This window comes from Anabrus simplex, chromosome 6, assembly GCF_040414725.1.
Source record: "Anabrus simplex isolate iqAnaSimp1 chromosome 6, ASM4041472v1, whole genome shotgun sequence".
NCBI classification, from domain to species: Eukaryota; Metazoa; Arthropoda; class Insecta; order Orthoptera; family Tettigoniidae; genus Anabrus; species Anabrus simplex.
This window is the reverse complement of record NC_090270.1, coordinates 70,867,855-70,892,478: the sequence shown is the minus strand read 5'-3', so window position 1 is coordinate 70,892,478 and position 24,624 is coordinate 70,867,855. Positions and strand designations below refer to the sequence as shown.

Sequence of the window (24,624 nt, the reverse complement as noted above, 5' to 3'; positions counted from 1 at the left end):
TCAGCCAAAGAGTCGGACGCCTGTAAGAGTGTTGATGATTTTTTTTAAAAGAAGTAATGTATCATCCAAAACAAAAACCATCTCCATGGCGCTACAACTCTGATGGGCCTTGGTCTACCAAGCGATCTGCCTGTGGATGAGGGCGGTAGAATAACACCCGCGGTATCCCCTGCCTGTCGTAAGAGGTGACTACAAGCTGCCATCACTCGTGGTTGGAGAAATAATTCCTCTGGTCCGTTAATTTTTGCTTTGTAGATCAAGGCTGCTATCTCACAATCAGCCCACGGAGGCTGTGTGGACCTCGAACCAGCCCTCAGATCTGTAACTGAGCTGGTCGTGAATTGAACCCGGGACCTTCCAGTAAGAAGCAAGCTCGCTACCTCTAGACCACTGAGCCACCACTTTTTTTATGGAAACGTGTCCTTGAATAAAGACAGATCATTTTTATGATGTGCAGACAAAACTTAAATGCTGTTTATGTAGACAGCAGTTTTCCGTCCCTTTAGTAGTATAGATATCTAAGACATAGGCACTTACTGTTTACGAGGTATAACATTGTCAAATTAATGACACCCGTTAAAACCCCGCATGTTTTGTAATTTAGACTAGAAAATATATTCGTAGAAGTAGTGATGACCACCATTTCGCTTGAAATTAATTTTTAATCCAGGCCATTCCTCCATCCATTTGTTGTCTTGATTTGAACTCATTTGCATGTAAAACGGAGGGAATCTCTTTTGGCAAAGCTTTAAATACATTGCCTTGCCAACAGGCAATGGTTCGAACTTAAATAAGGACCGCCTAATTCCTGTTCTGTATTAAGTAGGATTTAAAAGGGACATCTTGACTTGAAATAATACTGGCAGTTAACCTCACTATAACGTTCGCTCAATGGATATTGAGCTCCACCCCCATCTAATGATTCTAATTGTCTGCTCGTATGAATTAGAGAATTGAGGAGGTCAAGGGATTTAATCCAGTGAAATGAAAAGTATACCAGATTAAGTGTTCAGTTTTCAATACGCATTATGCTTTACGTTTTTTCATATTCCAGGTCGTGTCGATTGCGTGTAGTTGTTTTTAATGAAAAAGAAAACAGTCTTACTTAGTACGTTACCCCCATGCTGTGAGTAGTGGGTACTAGGTAATCGTCTTATTGGGCCGTGCATTTTACAAAACAAACTCAGTAGATGGAATTACCTTCGGTTTCTGCGGCATCATCTTGCCCCGATTGCCTGCAACACTTCGAACACTTCCTTCAACTATGACTGAACACGAACCTGGTACGCTGGCGTAGCAGTGGGAGAGTTGATACTCCCAGGTGGCGGATAGGGGGTCCTAACCGGCTTGCCGGCGGACTTGATAGAAATAAAATAGCTCTTGCGGACCAAACACACAATCCCCTGTGGGTGGGGGACGCAGGCGAAGAATACACCCACGGTATCCCCTGCCTGTCGTAAGAGGCGACTAAAAGGGGCGACCAAGAGATGATCGAATTAGAACCATGAGATTACTTGTAATTAGTACCACCACGTGGGGAACACCATGGGTCGCCTTTACTTGCACGTAGTACCACTATGTTAGGTACACGATAGGTTTGTGTTTAGTAGAGACATTGTGTGAATCAGGGTGAGTTTTACAGGAGGTCTGCCTGTGATAAGTACCACTATATGAGCGACACCATGAGTATGCCTTGCCTGTGATTAGCACCCACTATGTGAGGAACACCATAGGTTTGCGATGCCTGTAAACGGCGCCGCAATGTGCGAAACACCATAGGTCTGTGTTACATGTGCGCAGTACATTACCTGTGATTAGTACCATAATGTGTGGAATACCGCGAATCTACGCTACTTTTGACTAGTACCGCAACGTAGCGAATACCATGGTTCTACTTTCCTAGCGATAAGTACTATTATGAGGGACCGATGACCCGGAATTTGGACCCCTCTAGACTGCAAGCAGTATCGATTCAGTATTGTGCTTCAGAAGCAGTCCCTTGGTTTGTAATACTATTGTTCCACGATAGTTTCTGGGAATAGGGGGCATTGCTGGTGGGATCCACTGGTTGTTTTAAATTCATATCCATCCATTCATTCTTTGTCAACACCGAGCTCGATAGCTGCAGTCGCTTAAGTGCGGCCAGTATCCAGTATTCGGAAGATAGCGGTTTCGAACCCCACTGTCCGCAGCCCTGAAGATGGGTTTCCGTAGTTTCCCATTTTCACACCTGGCAAATGCTGGGGATGTACCTTAATTAAGGCCACGGCCGCTTCCTTCCCACTTCTAGCCCTTTCCTGTTCCATCGTCGCCATAAGACCTATTTGAGTCGGTGCGACGTAAAGCAACATGTAAATATATATATCTATATATAAGAGTTTTGTCTGTACATTACTCAGAATTTGAAAAGAATGGTATTTCTGTATCGGTCATGTCCATAGTAACAAGAAAATGTACTTTTTACTTTTCCGTAATTTCTGTATGTATGTATGTATGTATGTATGTATGTATGTATGTATGTATGTATGTATGTATGTATGTATGTACGTACACGCATCACGAGAAAACGGCTGAAGAGAATTTAATGAAAATCGGCATGTAAAGTCGGGGGATGAGCCGCTACAATCTAGGCTATAAATCATTTTATTCACGCTGAGTGAAATTGTAGTTTAGGGGAAGGCCTTAAATTTAATTATCGAATATTTATATTATCAGCGGTCCTATCGATAAATACTATATAACTAAAGTTATATAGAATTAAATTTCCAATCAATTATGTGTTATACATTTTTACCGCACCGGCTCTGATAACACAGATAGTAGTGAATTTGTATTTTTGTTGCTAAGTCCATATCAACGCCGAGCAACGAGAAAACGGGTTAACAGAATTTAATGAAAACCGCTATATAGAGTCGGGGAATAAGAAACTACAGTCTAGGCTGTAAATAATTTTATTCGCCCGAAATGAAATGGTAGTTTAGGGGTAGGTGCCTAAAATGTAATTTTTAAATACCGGTACCTATGTCATTGGTGCTATCGAAAAGTACTACATTACAAACAATATTGACAATACAATTTCCGATCATTTATGTTTTATTCAGTTTTACTGTACCTACTATGATAAGAATGGTATTTCAGAAGGCCTACAATATCGAAAGCTCATAACACTGATCAACAATAACTTTACATTGACCATTGTTTGTTGTGATGTTCTTCGTTTCTTATGGTGCCACTCAACTCCGATAGATGGGATTACTGCTGCGTACCGATTTTAACAGCCTGACTGAACATTGGTGGGAAATAGCTCGGGAGTTGGAAAACTTTCTTCTTTAACATGCCATTCCTCTGGTTCATACACTTTCTGATACTGCACGTACGTAACACATTGGTTCATCATAGTAATCCAGCTATTCGATCCCTACTCTGACGCGCTGTTTTGAATGAGCTGTATGCACACTTACGACAGAGGCTCACTTAGTAGTAGTAGTAGTAGTAGTAGTAGTAGTAGTAGTAGTATGACCTGGTCTAGAATTACAATTTAAGCCTATTTCAAATTATAGCACCACAATTCACTAAATTACTCAAAAGTCAACCCTGAAAAGAGCCGTTTCTTAAGAAAAGCTTCTTCCTCTTCACTTTTATTAAATTCTACATTCATTTAATTCCAAATTATCAGTGAAGAGGGGACTTCTCTGGCTTGGAGGAAAAAATTGCCTCTAAGTCAGATTTTTCCGTTGCCAGTGTAGTGAATTGAGATTTTCCGACTCATCGGGTACTCCTAGGAAACAGATTAGTAAGAGGGCATAATTTTTGCCCTCGGACTTTCCACTATTCTCCTTCCCCCGCCCCGCCGAAAAAAGACGAAGAGTGTTCACGGATCACAGGTGTCTGCGGCTTGGTCATTGCAGCTCTGGAATTCCAGCATAGTACTGTTCGTTAAAAGTGAGAAAGTGTGTGGTCTTTCATTTGATGGAGTATTTCATATGAAAGCATTGCTTTTAATCGCGCCATTCCTACTGACGTCATTGCAATGACCTGTGTTCATTTCAGTTGGGAAAACCACTGAGGATGTAAAATGGGTGGTGGAGAGTGAGTGTCTGCCATTATAATGAAAACTTCCCAACCTGGTTGTGACTGATGGTAGGCAAGCAGGCCTATCATTACAATTAAAATTCCCTAACACAGTCTTCATATGAGAAAAGACGTTTGGTGACTTCCCCGTCGCGTTTCTAGGGTAACGTTACGAGCTATGCAATTTAATACAATCTTGCTCACAACGTGTACACTACCTAGCCTAGAATTCTGTATACAATACAGAATTCCGTAGCGAAGCACGGGCACATCAGCTAGTATATATTAAAGACAGGAATACATTACAGGAAGAATTATGTAAATAAGTTAAATTGTCTAGGATTTGAATAAGAAAGAAGGCGAGTAAAGAAACAAGCGATATTAGGCAGTTTTTCGTAAACTGCATTTAGGCCGGAAGTGATTTTAGAAATTTGTTTTCATTTGGTTTAATAATGTTATTGGCTTATCGTCCCACTAACTACTTTAACGGTTTTCGGAGACGCCGTTTTTTTTTTTAAATAGAGCTATCCAGGACTCACAACTTGAAGCCTTTCTGGGCCCTTTAGCTCTTAAAACTTTCGGCTCAGTTGACGAAGTTGCTTATGAAATACAGTACTTATTTCACTTATGCTTCTTGAAGTTTTAACTTTATTATGCTACTAGCTGTTGCCCACGGCTTCGCTATTTGGTAACTTGATAAAAATGAATTGTTCCTCAGTACTGCACTAAGACATTATCTGAAAATCCCTGAAGTATAAAAACTCACCGAAAAATTGCATTTCATTTACCCCAGAACCTCTTTGTAAACCACGTTTGTGGCATTGCCTTTTGGGGCTAGGATGACCAGGCTACTGGCAGAGCTAAATCTGGAACATGCGACATGGAACTCTACTTGTGAGAAACAGTCCTCCTTTAAGTTAAAAAAAAAAGAAGGGGGGTTTCTTTATTTCTAAAGGAGGTTCCAAATACCGATTTTCACACCTGTAACCTTAGTTTTTGAGATGTAAGTATACTCATAAAGAGAATTCAACTCCTTCTTCAATTATTTTCGAGATCCAGCTTAAGTTGATTTTCCGAAAACAAATTTTACGTGTTTTTTTTTTTATTTTAAAGGGGATTACAAATACCAATTTTCACGTCTGTTAAGTTTATGATATATACTGTAGATATCCTCATTTTAAAAACTGACTCACTCTTTGGCTAAGTGGTCAGCGTTGAGGCCTTCGGTTCACATGGTTCCGGGTTCGATTCAGGGCTGGGTCGGGGATTGTAATGGCATGTGACTAATTCATCTGGCTCGGGAACAGGTTGTATGTGTTTGTCCCAACACTCTCCTCTTCATAGTCACTCAATACACCACATTATCAACCACAACAGGAACTTGCAATAGTAATTACATCCCTACACACACACACACACACACACACACACACACACACACACACACACACACACACACACACGCACGCACGCGGTTGGCGTCAGGAAGGGCATCCCGTCGTAAAACAGGTTCAAATCCACATGTGCGTCACAGTTCGCACCCGCGACTCCACAGGTGTGGGAAAAGCGGTAGAAGAAGAATATATTTTTTTAAATGCTATTTGTTCGTGGCGTCGGACCCATGTGGATCTTTTGCCCTAGAAGAAACTCATTTTAGATATTCGCCCTTTTTCTTATTTCGCCCCCTTAAATGGAAATTTCCAAAAAATTGTGTTCATATATTTTTAAAGGAGATTCTAAGTACCTGTTTTAACGTCTGTAACAACTTCAGTTTCTGAGATATATGTTCGTTATATGAAGAATTCAAGTCCTTTCTCGCTTCTTTTCACCCCCCCCCCCCTCCCTCACCCCTTAAGTAGATTTTCTGAAAACAAAAATTTGTGTTTTATTTTTAAGGAGATTCCAAATACCAATATTCATGTCTGTATCATGTTAGTTTTTGTGTGTGATAATCTCCTTGCTGTAAGAATACTGGAGTTGACGTTGCCATGGTTACGGCAGTTCATTTCTTTATCCGATTCCTAGAGCAGGGGTAGTGTGGTGTCAGTATCTCCATAACGGTTGGTTTTATGGCCTTAAAACATGATTTCCGGGCCCGTAGGGCTTACCGAGTTTTGTTCTTTGCGTTAAGGGGCTTAAAATGAGCTTTGTCTCGTCCTTGTACGACAAATTCGATCTCGCCTATATTAGCCCCCACCACCACCACTCGAATTGTTTTGAAAATAAAATAAAGCTCATGTTACTCACAGGCAATGTAGCTTTCTATAGGTGAAGTAATTTTTAAAATCGGTTCGGTAGTTTTTGAGTCTATTTGTTACAAACAAATATACAAATTTTTCCTCTTTATAATATATATATATATATTTGCTATTTGTTTTACGTCGCACCGGCACAGATAGGTCTTACGGCGACGATAGCATAGGAAAGGCCTAGGAAGTGGAAGGAAGCGGCCGTGGCCTTAATTAAGGTACAGCCCCGGCATTTGCCTGGTGTGAAAATGAGAAACCACGGAAAACCATCCTCAGGGCTGCCGACAGTGGGGCTTGAACCCACTATCTCCCGATTACTGGATACTGGCCGCACTTAAGCGACTGCAGCTATCGAGCTCGGTCTTTATAATATTAGTACAGATTATATGGTGACCATATTCCAAATAATACCGGTCTTTAAGTAATCGATATTCTAATTGTTGTGTTTGTTGCCTAGCAGCTAGGTCATCGGCCATGGATATTGATAAAGAGGTTCCCTGATTTGCTGCATGTGGAACGCACTGACCCTGTTTTAATGTTGAAAATATTTCTAAGCAGACGAAGGACCGGTCCCCATTCTACGAAAAACGTAAAATTAAGCAATTTCCTAAATTGTGCCGAAAGTTGAAGGTCTAATGGGCCCGAAAAGGTTTGAAATTGTGCGTCTTGCATGACTCTATCAAACATTTAAAAACATTGAAAAATCTTGTGAAACTCTGTATTGACTCACATTAGCGCTCATAGTGGTAGAAAAATGCAAACTGATAATCTAATCGACCGGATAACGATGATTAAGTAAAGCATTGTAATTTTAGGAATAAATAAATAATATATTCTCATTTATCTAAAATTCGTAACACATATCCCTAGGATATTTTCATCGAGTTCTATACTGTTGATTTTGTTTTGTGTTCTGATATTAGCACACAAAAGTCAATCCTCTTACTCCATAGCGTATCTAAGCAGCCGGCGGTGATGTCATTTGCGGGACATAAAAGCCTGTCTTCGTCATCTATTGATATTTTGAATGCAAATTAGCAGTACGCTGACATCATGCATTCCAATTTAGGGGGCTCGGCTCTTCATCGCCAAATCAATTTCCATACGTATGCAATGTGTCAGGTGTGACCTGCTTTCTTGAACCTTGTAGTTTCCTGCCTGGTTGTTTGGGCATCGATTCCTGGCTCTGTCACGAAATTAAGATTAGCTTGAAGGATTCGAAACGGGTGCACTCAGCTTCATTTTAACCCCAGGGGGTCTTAACTTAGGAGCGCGGGTTGGCGACCACAGCGCCCGTAACTGAGTCCTGCCATTGTTTCCACTTATGTGCCAGGCTTCTCACTTTCATCTATCCTATCTGACCTCCTTGATCAACTCTTGTTCTTTTCCGACCCCGAACGTACTGTTTCCAAGGCCTAGGGAGTCTCTCACTTTCACGCCCTTCGTGGCCCGTCTCTTTCTTTGACCGATACCTTCCTTTTTTTGCTAGTGGCTTTACGTCGTACCGACACAGATAGGTCTTAAGGCGACGATGGGATAGGAAAAGCCTAGGAGTTGGAAGGAAGCGGCCGTGGTCTTAATTAAGGTACAGTCCCAGCATTAGCCTGGTGTGAAGATGGGAAACCACTTAAAACCATTTTCAGGGCTGCCGACAGTGGGATTCGAATCCACTATCTCCCGGATGCAAGTTCGCAGCCGCGCGCCCCTAACCGCACGGCCAGCTCGCCTGGATACCTTCATTTTTCGAAGTGTTGGACCCCTTCTGTTTTTCTCCCTGATTAATGTCAGTAGAGGATGGTTGCCAATTTGTGCTACTTTTTAAAATAATAATCACCACCACCTCCTCCACTTCATTTCAGTTGGGAGATAGTTAAAATGCTGGGCTGAGTGGCCCAAACTGTAGAAGAGCTGATCTGATCCGAGTTGATGGATCCGGTGGTATTTGAAGATGCTGAAATATGACGAAGTAATAATAATGATGATGATAATAATAATAATAATAATAATAATAGTAATAAAATAATAATAGGTGAATACCAAGGAGGGCTCAGAAAAAGTCGCTCAACAGCCGAGCAGATCCAAAATCTCAATACGATCATCAGATATTGTGCACTAAGGTCCAAGCAGTATGTCTCTGTCTTTGTGGCCTTTAAGAAAGCGTACCACTCCATTGACCGGGAAGTCCTGCTACACATCTTAAATGAATTTGGAGTTGATTTGGAACTGTTGGCATTAATTAGAGCCACCCTGACCGATACAAAATCCAAGGTGAAGTTCCACGGATGTATCTCGCATTCCTTTGACATCAAAACAGGAGTCCGACAAGGTGATGGGCTATCCCCGATACTCTTCAACTGTGTTCTTGAAAAGATCATCAGAACCTGGCGGCTGAGATTACAGGAAACCATTACAGTCTACTGAATAGGAACCAAATCTGAGGGGATCACAACAGACTGCTTAGCATTTGCCGATGATATTGCTGTTCTCTCAAACGACGTAGAAACCGCTAGAGCTCAAGTTGAAATGTTAAAGGAAATTGCCGAACAAACTGGTCTGCAGATATCGCTTGAGAAAACAGAAGTAATGACTAACATCAAGGAGGCCCCAGCAAAACTCCATACAAAATACGGGGACATCACCCGAGTAGACAAATTCAAATACCTGGGTGAGATAATCATGAAAAATGGACTGGACAAAGAAGCACTTCAGGAGCGAGTACGCAAACTGGAAATAGCCTACCAAACATTCCGCACAATCTACAACAAAAAATGCCCTTCCCAAAACACCAAGATACGTCACTATGAAACAGTTCTGAAGCCAGTAGTTCTATATGCAGCCGAAACCCTGTCTCTAAATGCAACAAAGGACTCCTTGAAGAACTGGAGAAAATAGAACGCAAAATTGTGAGAGGAATCTTGGGATCAAAGTACAGAAATGGAATCCGTCAAAAGAGATCCAGTGAGGAAGTCTACAGCAAAACAGAGAAAGTTACCGACACAATCCGAAAAAGACGGGCACGATTTTACGGTCATCTGAAAAGAATGGACGGAAGAAAGTTAACTAAAGAGATCTTTCACTTTTTTGATTCAAACCCCAAAACCACAATTCCCTGGTTTAGATATACCAAAGAAGACCTGAAAATGCTACATATCTCATCTGAATACGCCCTTAACAGAGATCTCTTCCGCAAGAAAATATTGACGAACGGGCTAAACCGAGACGAACAACCGAAGAGAAGACACAGTGCCCCCTAGACAGACGAGCGTAAGCAGGCCCACTCACAAAGAATGAGGGAAATTTGGGCTCTAAAGAAGGCCAAGTTCAGTGTCAAATGCAATAAGACTTAACGTGGTCGTTGATGTCCCCAGCGAATTATATAATAATAATAATAATAATAATAATAATAATAATAATAATAATAATAATAATAATAATAATAATAATAATAATAATAATTGTACCGGGAGGTACACCTCTACGCCGCACATTTAAATCGTGCGCCTAAAAGAACTCCTCTACAGGAGAAACAGTGAACTTGAAAGCTAGACCTACTTAAACTTTTTCTCAGAAGATGTCACTACTGTAATTCAACGTAATTTTGTTATTGTCAAGTTTCCAGTACTGTGTGAATTTCAACCTGTTTTGTTTTCCGTTCATCAAGAAGTTTGGACATTCTCTCACAGATGTCACTGCTAGAAAACTATGATCATGCACCCTGGTGCGAAGTGAAAGAACTTTTTTGAAGAAGTTTTGTATTCATAAGTTTTTTTTACTCATTGATGTTCATTTATTTTTGGGTTGGCAATATTTATCTTTTCTTTCCGCCAGTTTTGAATCCAGCCAATACCTAATTTTTGTAATTAATTTCCAACCAATCTTGTATTTCTTCTTCGATTCTGAGGGCCACTTTTAATTTTGACCAATAAAATTCTGTGGGTGTGTTTTGATTATTCATGAAAGGTCTCGAACTTTCCCCGAGGGTTTATATACTGCGGATTTTCACGTCTCTTGGCCATTTGATCAACATCTAAGTGTGTGTGTCAAGCAAGAGCGGGGGGTGCCTCTTTCATCAGGCAGCAGTACTCCGATAAGGTATGGCCACTTAACATCTTCACTTTTTGCTAGCTCCGCAGTTGAACCCGACGGAAAGGTTCGAAACTTTAACTATGTAACTAATTTCTTTAAAACGTAAATCTCCTTTCGCCTCATGTAAAAAGTTTCATAAATCTTTAACTGTAAATCGGGGATAGAGAGTGATGCACCCTCTCGAGCTCCCCTTCATGTTGGTTTGAGGTGACGGCGTTTTGTAACTGGTTTTCTTCCTTCCGTAAAGTTTTAATTTTTTTTCTTATACGAGTCACCTCAGTAGTTTGGGAATTGCCCCTGTGTCATCGGCCTAGTGCCCCTTAGGTTTTAAGAAATCTGTTCTAGGAGTGCAAGTACTCGCCTCCATTCTATTTGTGTGTAGGGCCATTTAGTTAACCATTATTCGTGTTCCATGAAGGCCCAGTAGGTTGGGTACAAGATACCCCTGTTTCATTTTTGTAAGTTGTGCCTTGGTAGCAAGTAATTGTAAGTGTTCTGATATTGCCTTGAATAGGCTTGAAAAACTGAGAGCGTGTCAGCTCTTTTCTAGTGTTGTAAAAGTGCCTCTGGGAGGCTTGATATTTGAAGTTGGGAGCAAGTGCTCCAGGTATTAGGGGCTTTGTGCCCTTTGAACAAATTTGGGCTCGTCTGTAAAATTTGAGCTGGGAACTCAAAATTGTAATACTAGGGGCTTGTAGCCCAAGAATGTTAAAGTTCTGGAATCTTGGATCTTTCTAAGTCTTGTTTCTAAATTGCTATGTCATTGTTATCTCACTAAGTGAAAAGTTGTTAAAGTTTTGTTGTTTTTGGAAAATATAACCTTTGTTAAAATTTTAAATTAACTTTGACTTTGTAGTTAGACCCATTCATCCCGGCACCTTCTTTCACCTCTGCTGGTCCACGGGTAGCCCCTTAAAAATAATAATAATAATAATAATAATAATAATTACAATTATTATTATTATTATTATTATTATTATTATTATTATTATTATTGTTATTATTATTATTATTCATGGCCTGTAACGTAGCCACAACGCCACTGTGATTGAATAGTATACGCTCATCACCTGTCAGCCCACCCACTTACAGCCCTGGGACGGAATGCCCAGCGTGAGCACTTCTATTATGAACCATTGTACTGACCTCCACAATCTCCTGACTTAACACCATGTGATTTCTGGTTACGGGGCATGGAAAAGGAGCGCGTTTACAGTAGGAAGGTTTGTGACATCAGTGACCTAAAGGACCGTATACGGGATGAGATATCATCCATTCCCAGTGAAATGTGTGTACGAGCTTTAAATGCTACTGTTAATCCTTGGTTTTTATGTATTGAACGTGATGGCGAACATATCATTTAACACATTCGATGTATTTCGTTTACAAATGTATAGGTGTATGTCAAGCTAATAAATTGTTTCTGCCATTTGAGTGTAAACATAATTTTGACTAACCTGTGAATATATATGACGTAGATTCCACTTGCGACCCCACCACGGTCTTGGAAAACATGTAGAATAATAGTTAATAATTAGATGCTATTGCTTCACTTGTTCGCGTTCGGTCTTGCAAATAAGTTTACTGTTGTTTAAACTGGATCAGCAGTTTTTTTTTTAATAAATGTTATCACGTTTTGAAGTTATATGTTTAACTCTATTAGGCAGAATTGAAAATCAAGGCCTCTAAATAAATATTACTAAAAGGGTTTGTAGTGTTACGTTTCGTATCTTTGAATCATACTCTGTGGTGTTGAATACTCTTGATTGTTAATGATTAGATACTATTATTTTGTTTGTTACAGTCGCTGGGGATTCTGGGTTCGATCCCCGCTGCATGGCTCATCCTAACGCTTCTCGTTCTACTAATCTACCTGCTGACAAGATGCTGCGATCGCAAACCGCGGCCCAAACACAGCATCCTGGTGCTCAAATGGACGCTGGCCGTATTTACCCTGTTGTGCTGGTAAGTTCTCGTCTCTTGCATTACGTGGTTTTAGTCTGACTCAAGATGATGTAGATTATGTTTTCAAAAATGTATCCTATATCCAGAGGCTTGCAGCTCGTGCCATTTCGCTTCCGTATACGCGTTATGCGAACTGTCGGATCGTCTGCGTATAGTATTCAGTGAAATCCAATAGCGTTACAAAACAAAATTTGTCTTACCACCACTGAACTCTTCCGGCTACCGCACGGTCCAACAAACTCGTGGCGCGTTGATAGAAAGCAAGCGAGCTAGCCTAGCTCGCCACAAAGTGTAGCGCATGAAACTGAGACGATAAAGAGCCGAGACAGTGCGATGCATGTCTCTGTCTATATACCCATTAAGGTATTTCTTAAACCATTCTCCATCACTGAATTATCTTCCTCGAACCAATGATTGACCCCAGTGTCCATAAATATGTTCGAGAAATGAGCATTCAGCTTTTGAAATGCAAATCGATCCCCGAATGGGATTTTCCCCTTCCTCCTGAAGGCAAGAATATGAAAAGGTTCCGATCGATAGGATTCTCTTTATCTTTCCTTTTTTATGAGTCTTTACGTCGCACCGACACAGATAGGTCTTACGGCGACAATGGGAAGGAAGCGGTCGTGGCCTTATTTAAGGTATAGCTCCAGCATTTGCCTGGAGTGAAAATGGGAAATCACGGAAAACCCTCTTCAGGGCTGCCGACAGTGGGGTTCGAACCTGCTCTCTCCCGAATACTGGATAAAACTATTAATATAAAATTAAATGAAATTAATAAAATCTTCAAGAGAATAAGTTATTAAACGCACAGTAAAAATTCTCAGATCCATAAAATCAAGCAGAACTAAATCCACATGAGCAACACAGTTCGCCCCTGCAATCCCACCAAAGTGGTGGGAAAATCGGTAGAAAAAAGAAAACTAATTAAACCAGATACTTATAAAGATATTATGGGGTTTGTTTGTGTACAATTCATTCGGAAGAGAACCTCCGTGGCTCAGGCGGCAGCGTGCCGGCCTCTCATCGCTGGGTTTTGTGGTTGAAATCCCGGTCACTCCATGTGAAATTTGTGTTCGACGAAGTGGAGGCGGAACAGGTTTTTCTCCGGGTACTCCGGGTTTTCCTGTCACCTTTCATTCCAGTAACACTCTCCAGTATCATTTGATTTCATCTGGCAGTCATTAATCATTGCTCCAGAGGAGTGCGGCAGGCTTCGGCAGTCGGCACAATTCCTATCCTTGTCGTGACCCGGTCGAATGATTGGAAATAGGCTGTGGATTTACATTTTCACATTCAGGAGATAGTGAGTTCGAACCCCACTGCCAACAGCCCTAAAAATGGTTTTCCATGGTTTCCCCCGGCCAGATGCTGGGACTATACCTTAATTAAGGTCACGGTCGCTACCTTTCCACGCCTACCTCTTTCTTATCCCTTCGCCGCCGTAAGGCCTATCTATGTCGGCGTGACTTAAAATAAATAGTAAAAAAAGTATAATTGTATGTGCATTAAAAACGATTGAGACGTCTTTACACTCGTGATGCTTTAACCGTCTTATTTGTGCGTCCGAGGGTTTGTGTTTATAATGTTTGGTAATACTAAAGTTTCAGAGGCATGTGTTCTTAACTTTCCGAAGATTGATTTTTAATAATAATAATAATGTTATTTGCTTTACCTTTACGGTTTTCGGAGACGCCGAGGTGCCGAAATTTTGTCCCGCAAGAGTTCTTTTACGTGCCAGTAAATCTACCGACACGAGGCTGGTGTATTTGAACACCTTCAAATACCACCGGACTGAGCCAGGATCGAACCTGCCAAGTTGGCATCAGAAGGCCAGCGCCTCAACCGTCTGAACCACTCAGCCCGGCGATTGATTTTTAAAGTTCCTGACAGAGATTATTTAAGACTTCCAAGACTGTTGGTCACCAGTACTGGGCGTGCTGCCACTTCCAGATCTACAGCAGTGCGTCCAGCTGTCAAAACTAATGCGATAATTTACCCTCACTGAGAAGCAACTTGACAATCCAAGTCGGACGTCGGGAGCAAAGACGTAGACAGAACGACTTTCTTAAAGGCAAACGGTTTTGAGCGTACACTGAAATTACCATAACAATTCTCACTGTATCTGCCATAATCTTCTCCATATAAAACTGAATGTTTCTTTTGTGTGTCCTTTATAGACTCAAAAACTACTGGACCGATTACGCAGAAAATTTCACAATTTCTTCTTATTACTGCTAAGAGGGCTTGGGAAGTGGTTTGAAGGAAATCTGATCGGTTTCGGCATAGGGATTGTTGAGAAGGGGTGAAAAAGAAAATAGGGGAAGGCAAGCAAGCTGCAAGACAAGTCTGATCCACGGATTGCCTGACCAACAGTATGTAAAGATTATGATGTGCTTCTTAAAGCTAATCTTTCTTTTCTACCTTCTTCTTCTCCTCCTCCTTCTTCTTCTTCTTCTTCTGTGCAATATCTCAAAAACTAAGCTTTGGATAAAGAACTGTCTGGAATAAAGGTTGCTTGATACTAAGGGGAAAAACATGCTATTCGTGGTGTTTTATTTGGAGAACGTTTGGATGGTCATTTGAGGGTCACGGGTCGTTTCTTAAATGGGAACCAACATTTTTCAATTTGTTTTCGCATTCCTCATACTAAACTTAAAAAAAACTTTTGTATAAAGCAGTTTGCAATTGTTCGTAACAACGAAAAGAATGAACGCATTACATGAATGTGTTCGAAGATCTTAAACCACGTGTAGATTTAGCAACACCGCTTCGCAGAACCCATTTGAATTCGCCCGGGAAGTGACCTGATTGGCTGTCTTCAGCAGCTGATAACATACATCGGCGCGAGCTATCAAATTACGTATCAGTATGACCAACCTTCTTACGCTCACACATCCGGTTTATTTTGTTTCCGACCACTCTGTATAGGCCTATAAATACACAAATTTTACTTTAAGTCAAATCCATAATGGTTTCAATGTCCTGCTCCATGGCTAAACGGTTAGCGTGCTGGCGTTTCGTCCAGAGGGTCCCGGGTTCGATTTCCGGCTGGGTCGGGGATTTTAATCTTCATTGGTTAATTCCGATGGCTCGGGAACTGATGCCGTCTTCATAATTAGAATTCATCATCGTAGACGCGCAGGTCGCCTACACGGCGTCAACTCGAAAGACCCGCTTTAGGCCTCTTCGGAGGCCACACACCATTAAATTGAATTAAATGGTTTCAATAAATTAGTTAATACCATGTAAACTCCTTATTTCCTCTAAGCATTTTATTTAAGCTGTGAAATATTTCAAGATATCGTTGAATTATAGGTACACAATCCAATTGAAGTATTGATACCACTCCCTCAAAATGTTGACAACAAATTGAATGTAACAGTTTTACATTAGATAAATGTTTGTTACTTCAGCGATTAATTAGGATTTAAGTACAAAGAATATAAATAACATAATGTCTTCGAAATAACACACTTTAGAAGCTCTTCAACATTTTATAGAGCTTTGGTGGTAGCGGTATAGTTATAAATGAGTGTGGAAAATTCTATATCCCTGGATCAGAGGTTCTCAAACTATTATGAGACTCTGCTCCTGGCTCGTGGCTAAAAGTTCAATGTACTCCCACGAAGAAAATTCCTAAATGACAGCTTTAAAAAATATGAGTACCTGGGTAATTATTGAGGAATTTTTAATTGATTATAAACCATTCTTCTGAATACACATTGTAAATAAGACGATATTGTGAAATTAAATAGATTTTTGTAATACATCACAAGAAGTTTGAGTTTGTGTCTGTATCAAGTATAATACAATAATGATAATAAAGTATTACAGGCTACGTTGTTTGTATGAAAGTTTCACAAAACGCTAGATTACAGTGCACTGTGCCTTCTGGTATGGGCTAGAACATTTTTTTATTATTATTTTACTTTCATTGATCTGCCTTAGTCTTATCTTTGACTTTGTCTATGTGAAAGTAACTGAGGTATGAGCGATGTTAATAATGCTATTCCTTATGCAGCCAGTTCCTGTAATGAATGGTGTGAAAATGTCGCTCATAGGGTCAGTTGGTGCATGCATTTCAATGGGCTTGGCAGACTGATATGTAATAGCAACTACTGGCTCCGTGAGGAAAACAACAGGTAACTACCTCACTCCTCATTTCGCTAGTACGCCTCTTCATTGACGCGTGGGCCATCCATGGCAGCTGATGGCGAAGCTGTTGTGGTTCAAATCAGCCTTTGGGCTGAGCACTCAAGATACATATACATACACCAAATTAATAAGTAAGGATGAAAAATGTCGGTCTTAATTCTGGAATTTAGACACTGAAAACCATCAACATTTCAATGGGATGCGTGTGCTTGCATGGCGTAACACAGTTTTATGATGTGTCGTAGTCCAGGTGAAACCTTCAAGTGAAGGGTGGCTCCATATGCACATATTAATTAACCTTCCTTCTTATTTATTTACATATTTCATTTTTTTTCTTTATGTTTTCCCTGAAGGCTGCTCGCGTACCCCCACTAAAATTCTCAGGCGCTCCCCTAGAAGTACGCGTACCACAGTTTGAGAACCACTGCTCTATATCTCTAATATCTAAAGTTGAATTCTGACCGTTCTTAGAGGGAGGTCCGTTTACTGCCTGCCGGGACGGGATAAAGGGAGTGGGGCGTATAGTTGCCATGGAAACGAGGGTGGCGCGACTGCGGTTGCCATGGAGATAAATCTTCTGGCCAGCTCGTCTTGTTTGGAGTTGCCAAACCTCTCACTTCTGAATTAGATCTTGTCACAAGCAGTTCAGATAACGGAACATGAGACCAAGTCAGTCACAGTCTGGCCAGGTAATCTACAACAGATCACAGCGGTCCGAATGAACGAGGGAAAAAGTGAGCTGGAAGCGAGGAGTAAGATAAAGGAATGCTGGAATGTGGCAACATCGTGAAATGGCACGTGCAATGCTCCTCCCTCCAGCCCTAGCTGTCAGACACCAACTTTAGTTAAGTCTAGTATAGTTTTTTTAATTTTGGTCCTATTAGTGACCACCGGCCCTTAGCATGGAGGGCTCAGTAAGAATGAGTTCTCATAATATCAAGATTATTAGCCGATATGGAATAGCCGACCTCAGTGGTGCAGTCTTTTTGTAATTGCCCATTTGTTCGCAAGATAGCGGGCTTCGATCCCGGTTGATGTCGGTGGACTTATTTCGTAGCAGACAAAGTAGGGGTCCAAATACTACGAAAAACGTAAAATTAAGCAATTTCCTCAATTGTGCCGCAAGTTCAAGGGCTAAAGGGCCCGCAAAGGTTTCAAATGTTGAGTCTTGAATAGTTCTTCAAACTAAAAAAAAAAAAAAATCGAAAATCATTTCCGGCCTAAATGCAGTTCCGGAAAAACTGCCTAAAACCGGTTGTTTCTTTACTCGTTTTCTTTTTTATTTAAATCCTAGCAAAGTGAACTTACGTAATTCTCTCCGTAATGTGTTCCTTGGTTCAATACCCTTAGGAGTTTTTTTATTTTTTGAAAAATGTCCACACCGAATGTAGTTATAAGGGCTTAAGTGAAACTCTGCATTGACTCACATTAGCCCCGTAGTGGTAGAAAAAGTAAAAAAGAAAAAAAAATGGTAATCTAATTGACCGGACAACGATGGTTAAGAAAAGGACTGTAATTGTTAGGAATAAATAAAGAATATATTCTTATAATTATATTTTATTTACCTAAAATTGTGTGAAGGACTAGTACAGTGAATTTTTTAATATTCAAATTAAACAACTTCGTGACATTGTTTCATGGTATACGTTATATAAATCTTGAGAGTAAAATTCCCAGCCTCCGTGGCTCAGGCGGCAGCGCATCGGCCTCTCGCCGCTGGGTTCCGTGGTTCAAATACCTGTCACTCCATGTTAGATTTGTGCTGGACAAAGCGGAGGCGGGGCATGTTTTTCTCCGGGTACTGCGGTTTTCCCTGTCATCTTTCATTCCAGCAACACACTCCACTATCATTGCATTTCACCTGTCAGTCATTAATCATTGCCCCAGAGGAGTGCGACAAACTTCGTCAGGCGGCACAATTCCTATCCTCGCCGCAAGATGGGGCTTCATTCATTCCATCCCTGACTCGGTCACTGAGTGGAAAACAGGTTGTAGGTTTTCATTCTGTAAAATTCCCATCCGTTGATATCGTCTATCGGATAGCTCGCCTTTAACTGATATCCTACCTCATCAAATGCTACCATCTCTGCAGATATTCGTAATGTTTAAAGACACTGCTACAATATACTATGTCCTACATTTTAAAGTCTTTACTCAGTCTGAACTGAAGTACTGTATACATTTTAGTGACGTCCTTGGCAGGAAATGTCGATTCCTTGTATTGGCATGTGATCAGCGAGAGTGACGGTAAATAAAGGGGAAATGCTAGAGCGGGCTCCGCGACGCGAAAGTGGGGTTCACAAACTGGTCCCAGTTGAGTCTTCAGACACGCATTTACGTCGATTAAAATGAAACCTAGATACGAATTAGCTTACTTAGACCTTGCTAAGCGCCCCTAGGAGACCTCAAATATAATTCCCAGTTCACACAGCAGTTACATAATGGTCGAATTACTACATCCGCTTTTTATTTGTTGATTTTAAAGTAATGTCAATGTAGGTTTATATTCTACTTGAATAATTCAGTTCGTACGACGTCAACGTGTAAAACATTTTTGTGGTGACACATTAGATGTTTATCCAACACCACTAACTGAAATTCTCGCAATAGGTTGTCCGATAGAGTTCTGGTTTCTTTGTCACCAGGTAGAGTAGAACAGATCGTCGACACTGACGCGCAATTATCCTAAATGGTGCCGTATTAAAACGGCTGCAAACGGTAAATGGTCATACTTTTTAAAATAATAATAATAATAATAATAATAATAATAATAATAATAATAAAGACACTACTGCAGTATACAATGTCCTTTAAAAATGCTATTTGTTCCGGCCGTCGACCCTTGTGGATCTTTTGCCCCTATACAATGTCCTACTTATTATTATTATTATTATTATTATTATTATTATTATTATTATTATTATTATTATTATTATTATAGTGCGGAGTGGCCGAGCGTGTTAACGTAATACGAATATAGTGCCAAACTTTGCATTTGAGAGAAGAATTGTTCGAACCCCACCGTCGGCTGTCCTGTGAATTGTTTCTTGTGGCTTTTCCAGACAAATACTGGGGATGTGCCTTAATTAAGGCCACGGTCGCTTCCATCTCACTCCTATCCCTTTCCTACCCCATCGTCGCCATAAGACCTATCTGTATCTGTGCGATGTAAAGCATATTGTTAAAAAAATCAGTGTGAAGGGTCATGCTAGAAATTCAGATTCCGTAAATGTGTAGAATGGTTTATTAGTTCATGTGACTTGTTTTCCCTTGAGATAAAAATGCTACACAATGTCCCTTAAATGAATCGCTTCGTGACGTCGTTCGGAGATCTCCCAGCTCTACCACTGATCGGCAATAACTTTGTTTGCGGCTGCCCACTGGAAGAGAATTCGGCTGTCACTAAATGAGAAGTATAGCTTGGCGGGAAAGAAAAAAAATCTGCCGACATTGAATCGGCCGTCGAGACAAAGTGGCAGTCAATTACAAATGGTATCGATTTGAGCGTGGTTCGGTAAGACATCCAAATTGATTAACATTAATCTTTCTGTTTGAAACGAATCAGCCTTTTTATCCTCTGCTAACAAGTAACATTTGCATTGCGTGTTTTTCTTCTGTGTTGAGGCCAATATAAAATTCGAACTTCCCAGTTTCTGATTTGGAATTAGTAGAAGCTCTAATGGATACAGTCTGTTTCTTTTTTCAATGATCAGTTCAACTGCAAACTTATTTACACGACTACCAAGTATATTCTAGCTCGCACGACGGTTCTGCTTTGAGATTTGCATAAACATTAGAGGAACGGCCTATTAGAACCCCTACGGTTTATGCAACTCATCCTACAAATCAATAATAATAATAATGATGGATAGATAAAGGGAATTAGAGAGGATACGGCAGAACTAGAAATAACTCTGGATAATTTTCAAAACCAAACCGAGCTCGATAGCTGCAGTCGCTTAAGTGCGACCAGTATCCAGTATTCGGGAGATAGTAGGTTCGAATCCCACTGTCGGCAGCCCTGAAAATGGTTTTCCGTGGTTTCCCATTTTTACACCAGGCAAATGCTGGGGCTGTACCTTAATTAAGGCCACGGCCGCTTCCTTCCCTTTCCTAGCTCTTTCCTGTCCCATCGTCGCCATAAGACCTATCTGTGTCGGTGCGACGTAAAAGCAACTAGCAAAAAAAAAAAAAACAAAAAAAAAACAAACAGAAAGTTTAAAGAAACTGTAAAAACGTAAAAGTAAGATTTAAACCAAAAATAGACAAACGACATACAATGAAAATGGTATTTACAGATGAGGAACAACAGGAAAGATCAGAATGGTTGAAAAGCTGCTGGGGAATTCGTAAAGAAAACCTATCAAAGATGATGACCAGAAAATAACTGACTGAACTGGTCCAATAAGGGCGTAAAAGCAGAATAACAACAATACGATAATAATAATACTTATTTATATTATTGGTGCCATCTAGGCTGCCTGTGTGTCAATTTCGATGTTCAACTTTACTAGATGCCACGATAAGCAGAATCTCTCGTACATGATATATGGCCGAGTTTTAATTAATTCTGCCGGGTAAACACGGAATGTGTCACCGGAGATCTTTTACATGAGGACATCGTGCGACATGAAGTGTCGAATGGACTTCTTCGCGCCCTTCAAATATCAGACTACCTCTGCCGGGTTTGAATCCACGATCTTAGAATTCAGAGACCGATACTATTCCACTGATCCACAAAGAGAGGTTACAAATCAGTAGAACAGGCTAGGCGATACTTGTTACTCCTCAATAAAACTTCTCATTCGAACTTAGTACTGCATGAAAGGCCGGACACTATTAATGAAATGAATTCTCCGCGCAAGTTATCCCCGACCCCGTAGTACCAGGGAACGAGACAAAATAATGTTACTTAAAACAATTCATTTATATCTAACGAGATTGCAAAAGTAGATAATCGTATTAGACATGCTGATCATTGTATATTCAGCAGAGTGAGTGTCGAAAAGAAAAAGGGAAGTGATCTCCGTGCAAGCCAGGAAGGCCCTTGGAGGGGTGGAAGGTAATGGCTTCCACCATCCGTAATTTCGGCACTTGGTGGGGTAGAGTGGTTAGCTTTACGCCCGGTCGTCTTTGCCCCCAGGAATTAACCTGGTACTTACTTTTATGTAGGCTGTGTGAACCTCAGGGACATGTGCACCTCCGGAAGTAGAAATCTCGTTTTTTTTAATTTTTCGACTGCCCGACGAGGAATCGAACCCACGTCTTCCTTTTGAACTGAGTAGATCTTTACCGAAAAGGAGTGTCAGTACGGTATAATAAAGCTTAAAAATCGGCTAAAGCAGAACTTAGCAATTGCCGAAGTTGCCCGAAGGAAAACATGAAGGCCTCTGTGTTCATCTGCAATTTTTAAGTGACCATACATTCTGTGCATTGATTGCGAGGACTATACTTTTTTCAGAAAAATCTCATGGAGCGAAGATTCTTGCTCTATCTGATTGGTACAACAGCTAGATTTTGGAAGCAGCCTAAGGAAGTTGCCTCTGGAAAACTTTTTCAGCTCATATGTTGCAGCCTTCCTGATAACCACGTTGTCTTACAGTTTTGTGTTCTTTTTAGCCAGGACTGATGACCTCGATATAAAGCAACAATACATACCGCAATCATTATCGTCATCAACATCTTTTCAGCCGACGAAAAGGGGAAGAAATTGTAATAATTTGTGAATACCCATAAATAATAATAAAATATCATTAATAAAATATATAAATAAATAACTGAATAAATAAAATTGAAATAAATTAAATTGATAAAAATATTTAATCGAAATGTCCGTAGTATGGGCGCCAGAGTTCATCAGAATGGATCCCTCGAATTTTGATAGAGCATGATAATTCTTTATATCCCAGGGCGTGTACATAATGCTGCGTACTGGTACATCTGCTGCAGGCCTTACCTAACGACTAAATAGGTAGGAACTGCACCTAGGTTCATCAATAACTCCACTGATTCTAAAATAGCTAATTATATTCTTAACGAAATCCGTGCATGAGCACCTCATCAACACACAAAATTATACATATAATACACACACAAAAGATTGCTGGAAGACTCCATATTTACAACAACAACAATAATGATCAGTGGGAAAACGAAAGCGAGAACTAAGCTACCATTTGTAGATAGTCCGATGAACAATGTACATATATGTAGTTAAATACCCTTCACTGTCTCTGTATCAATACGACTTGTCGATTCTCATAATCGGCAGTTATAACATCACACAGATACTGTACCACGTAATACTGTGTTCACAGACTTAAACACTTGTTGTAAAGATAAATACATTTGAGTAACACACGCTTATCGATCCTGAATATAAATTATGGAAAGTCGGAGATAGCTTTCACCAACATATAATGCCAAGCCGCCACAAGTGCTACGATACTTAATGCGTAAACACTCCACAATTTGTCGATCATCCACTTTCCACGAACATAACGAGACTACGTTCCACGAACGTTTGAAGTCCAGTTCATTGTAGCCGTGTCACTCCAGTACCGTGTATCAGCACTACTTCCTTCTCGTATAGCGTCAGCACTCCTTCTTGTCCGTACCGAGTGTCTGTTGTAGTTCTCTTCCGCTGTGATGTCGCCACATATAAAGACCTCGGCTTTCCCCTTCCTCTCACATGATACGTCTGGATTGGTCCTTGCCAGCCAATCATGATAGATCCTCTTGTCAAGACCATGCCCTGAACTTCTTGCTCCCAAGACATAAACAAACTCTCGGGTGTTTTACATTAGTCATAGAACTTTCCTATTACAACATGAAGCTAAACTCATCAGACTGGGATGCCCGCATGAATCATACAAATTACCAGAGTCCAATATAGCAATGTTTTCCCAGTACAAAACAAATTACTCATACCTACATATGTGGATATCTCCCAGATTACAAATATAAATGACAAAATATACAAATGAAATAATAATAATAATAATAATAATAATAATAATAATAAATCGAATACTGACAATAATATCTCTCACTTCTACATATAGTGCGAGGGTGTGATATATGTACTATCACAAAATCGCACAGTGACATATCAGGAAACTACGGAGGATGTAGAATACATGTCGCTCACTCTGTGGTTGTTTAGGAATTTCTGGGCTAACAGAGAAGTGTGTGGTTGTTCATTGTTATGTAGTAAGAACCATTGCCCAGAAGTCATGTATGCCAGACATACCCAGTTTAACCCTTCTGTAGAATCCACTCTATGGAAAAATTAGCGAAGCAATAAAAACAGATCCACTGTTCCAGCCCTTCAGGCAAGCAACTCACGTTCAAAACATCTTAGGGATATGAGCTACGCATTTTTGGTAAATAAAATATAATGAAGTATGAGAATATATTCTTTATTTATTCCTAAAAATTACAATCCTTTTCTTAATCACCGTTATCTGGTCGTTTAGATTTGTAGTTTGCCTTTATCTACCACTATGAGCGCTAATGTGATTCAACGCAGAGTTTCAATTAAGCCCTTATAACTACGTTCAGTGTGGACATTAAAAAAAATCAAAACACCTGAGGGTATTGAATCAAGGAACACATTGCAGAAATTTTTATGTAAATAAGTTAGTTTGGCTAGGATTTGAATAATAAAGAAAACGAGTAAAAAAACGAGCGATTTTAGACTGTTTTTCAGAAACTGCATTTAAGCCGGAAGTGATTTTTCGAATTTTTTTTTAGTTTGATAGAGCTATCCAAGACTCACAATTTGAAAGCTTTTCGGGCCCTTTAGCCCTGCAACTTTCAGCACAATTGAGGAAAGTGTTACGTTTTTGTTAGTATGGAGACCCCTACTTTATCTGCTAAGAAATGTAAAAAAATAGACTGTCTTGGAACTTCTGTTACAAAGATTGTTAAACATGGATAGTATTCAATGTAATATAACAAACTTTATTGCTGAAAATCAATCCAATAATAGAATAATGGACGTCATATTGGCGATAATTAAATTAACGCAGTGTTTGTTCAAACCGATTAAATACTGTTGTGACAGTCAGCTAATGCAATAAACTAGATACGA

At 40.1% G+C, this 24,624-nt stretch overlaps 1 protein-coding gene across 2 annotated transcripts in view; it reads left to right on the top strand.

Annotated features, from left to right (window-relative positions):
* The window catches only part of tty (tweety), an 890,597-nt gene that overhangs the window by 759,364 nt on the left and 106,609 nt on the right, over positions 1–24,624 (top strand). For both annotated transcript variants that reach the window (XM_067149856.2, XM_067149857.2), the window contains one exon: positions 12,211–12,371. In XM_067149856.2, coding sequence (XP_067005957.1) covers positions 12,211–12,371 — 161 coding nt within the window. The remainder of the gene's footprint in view (positions 1–12,210; positions 12,372–24,624) is intronic.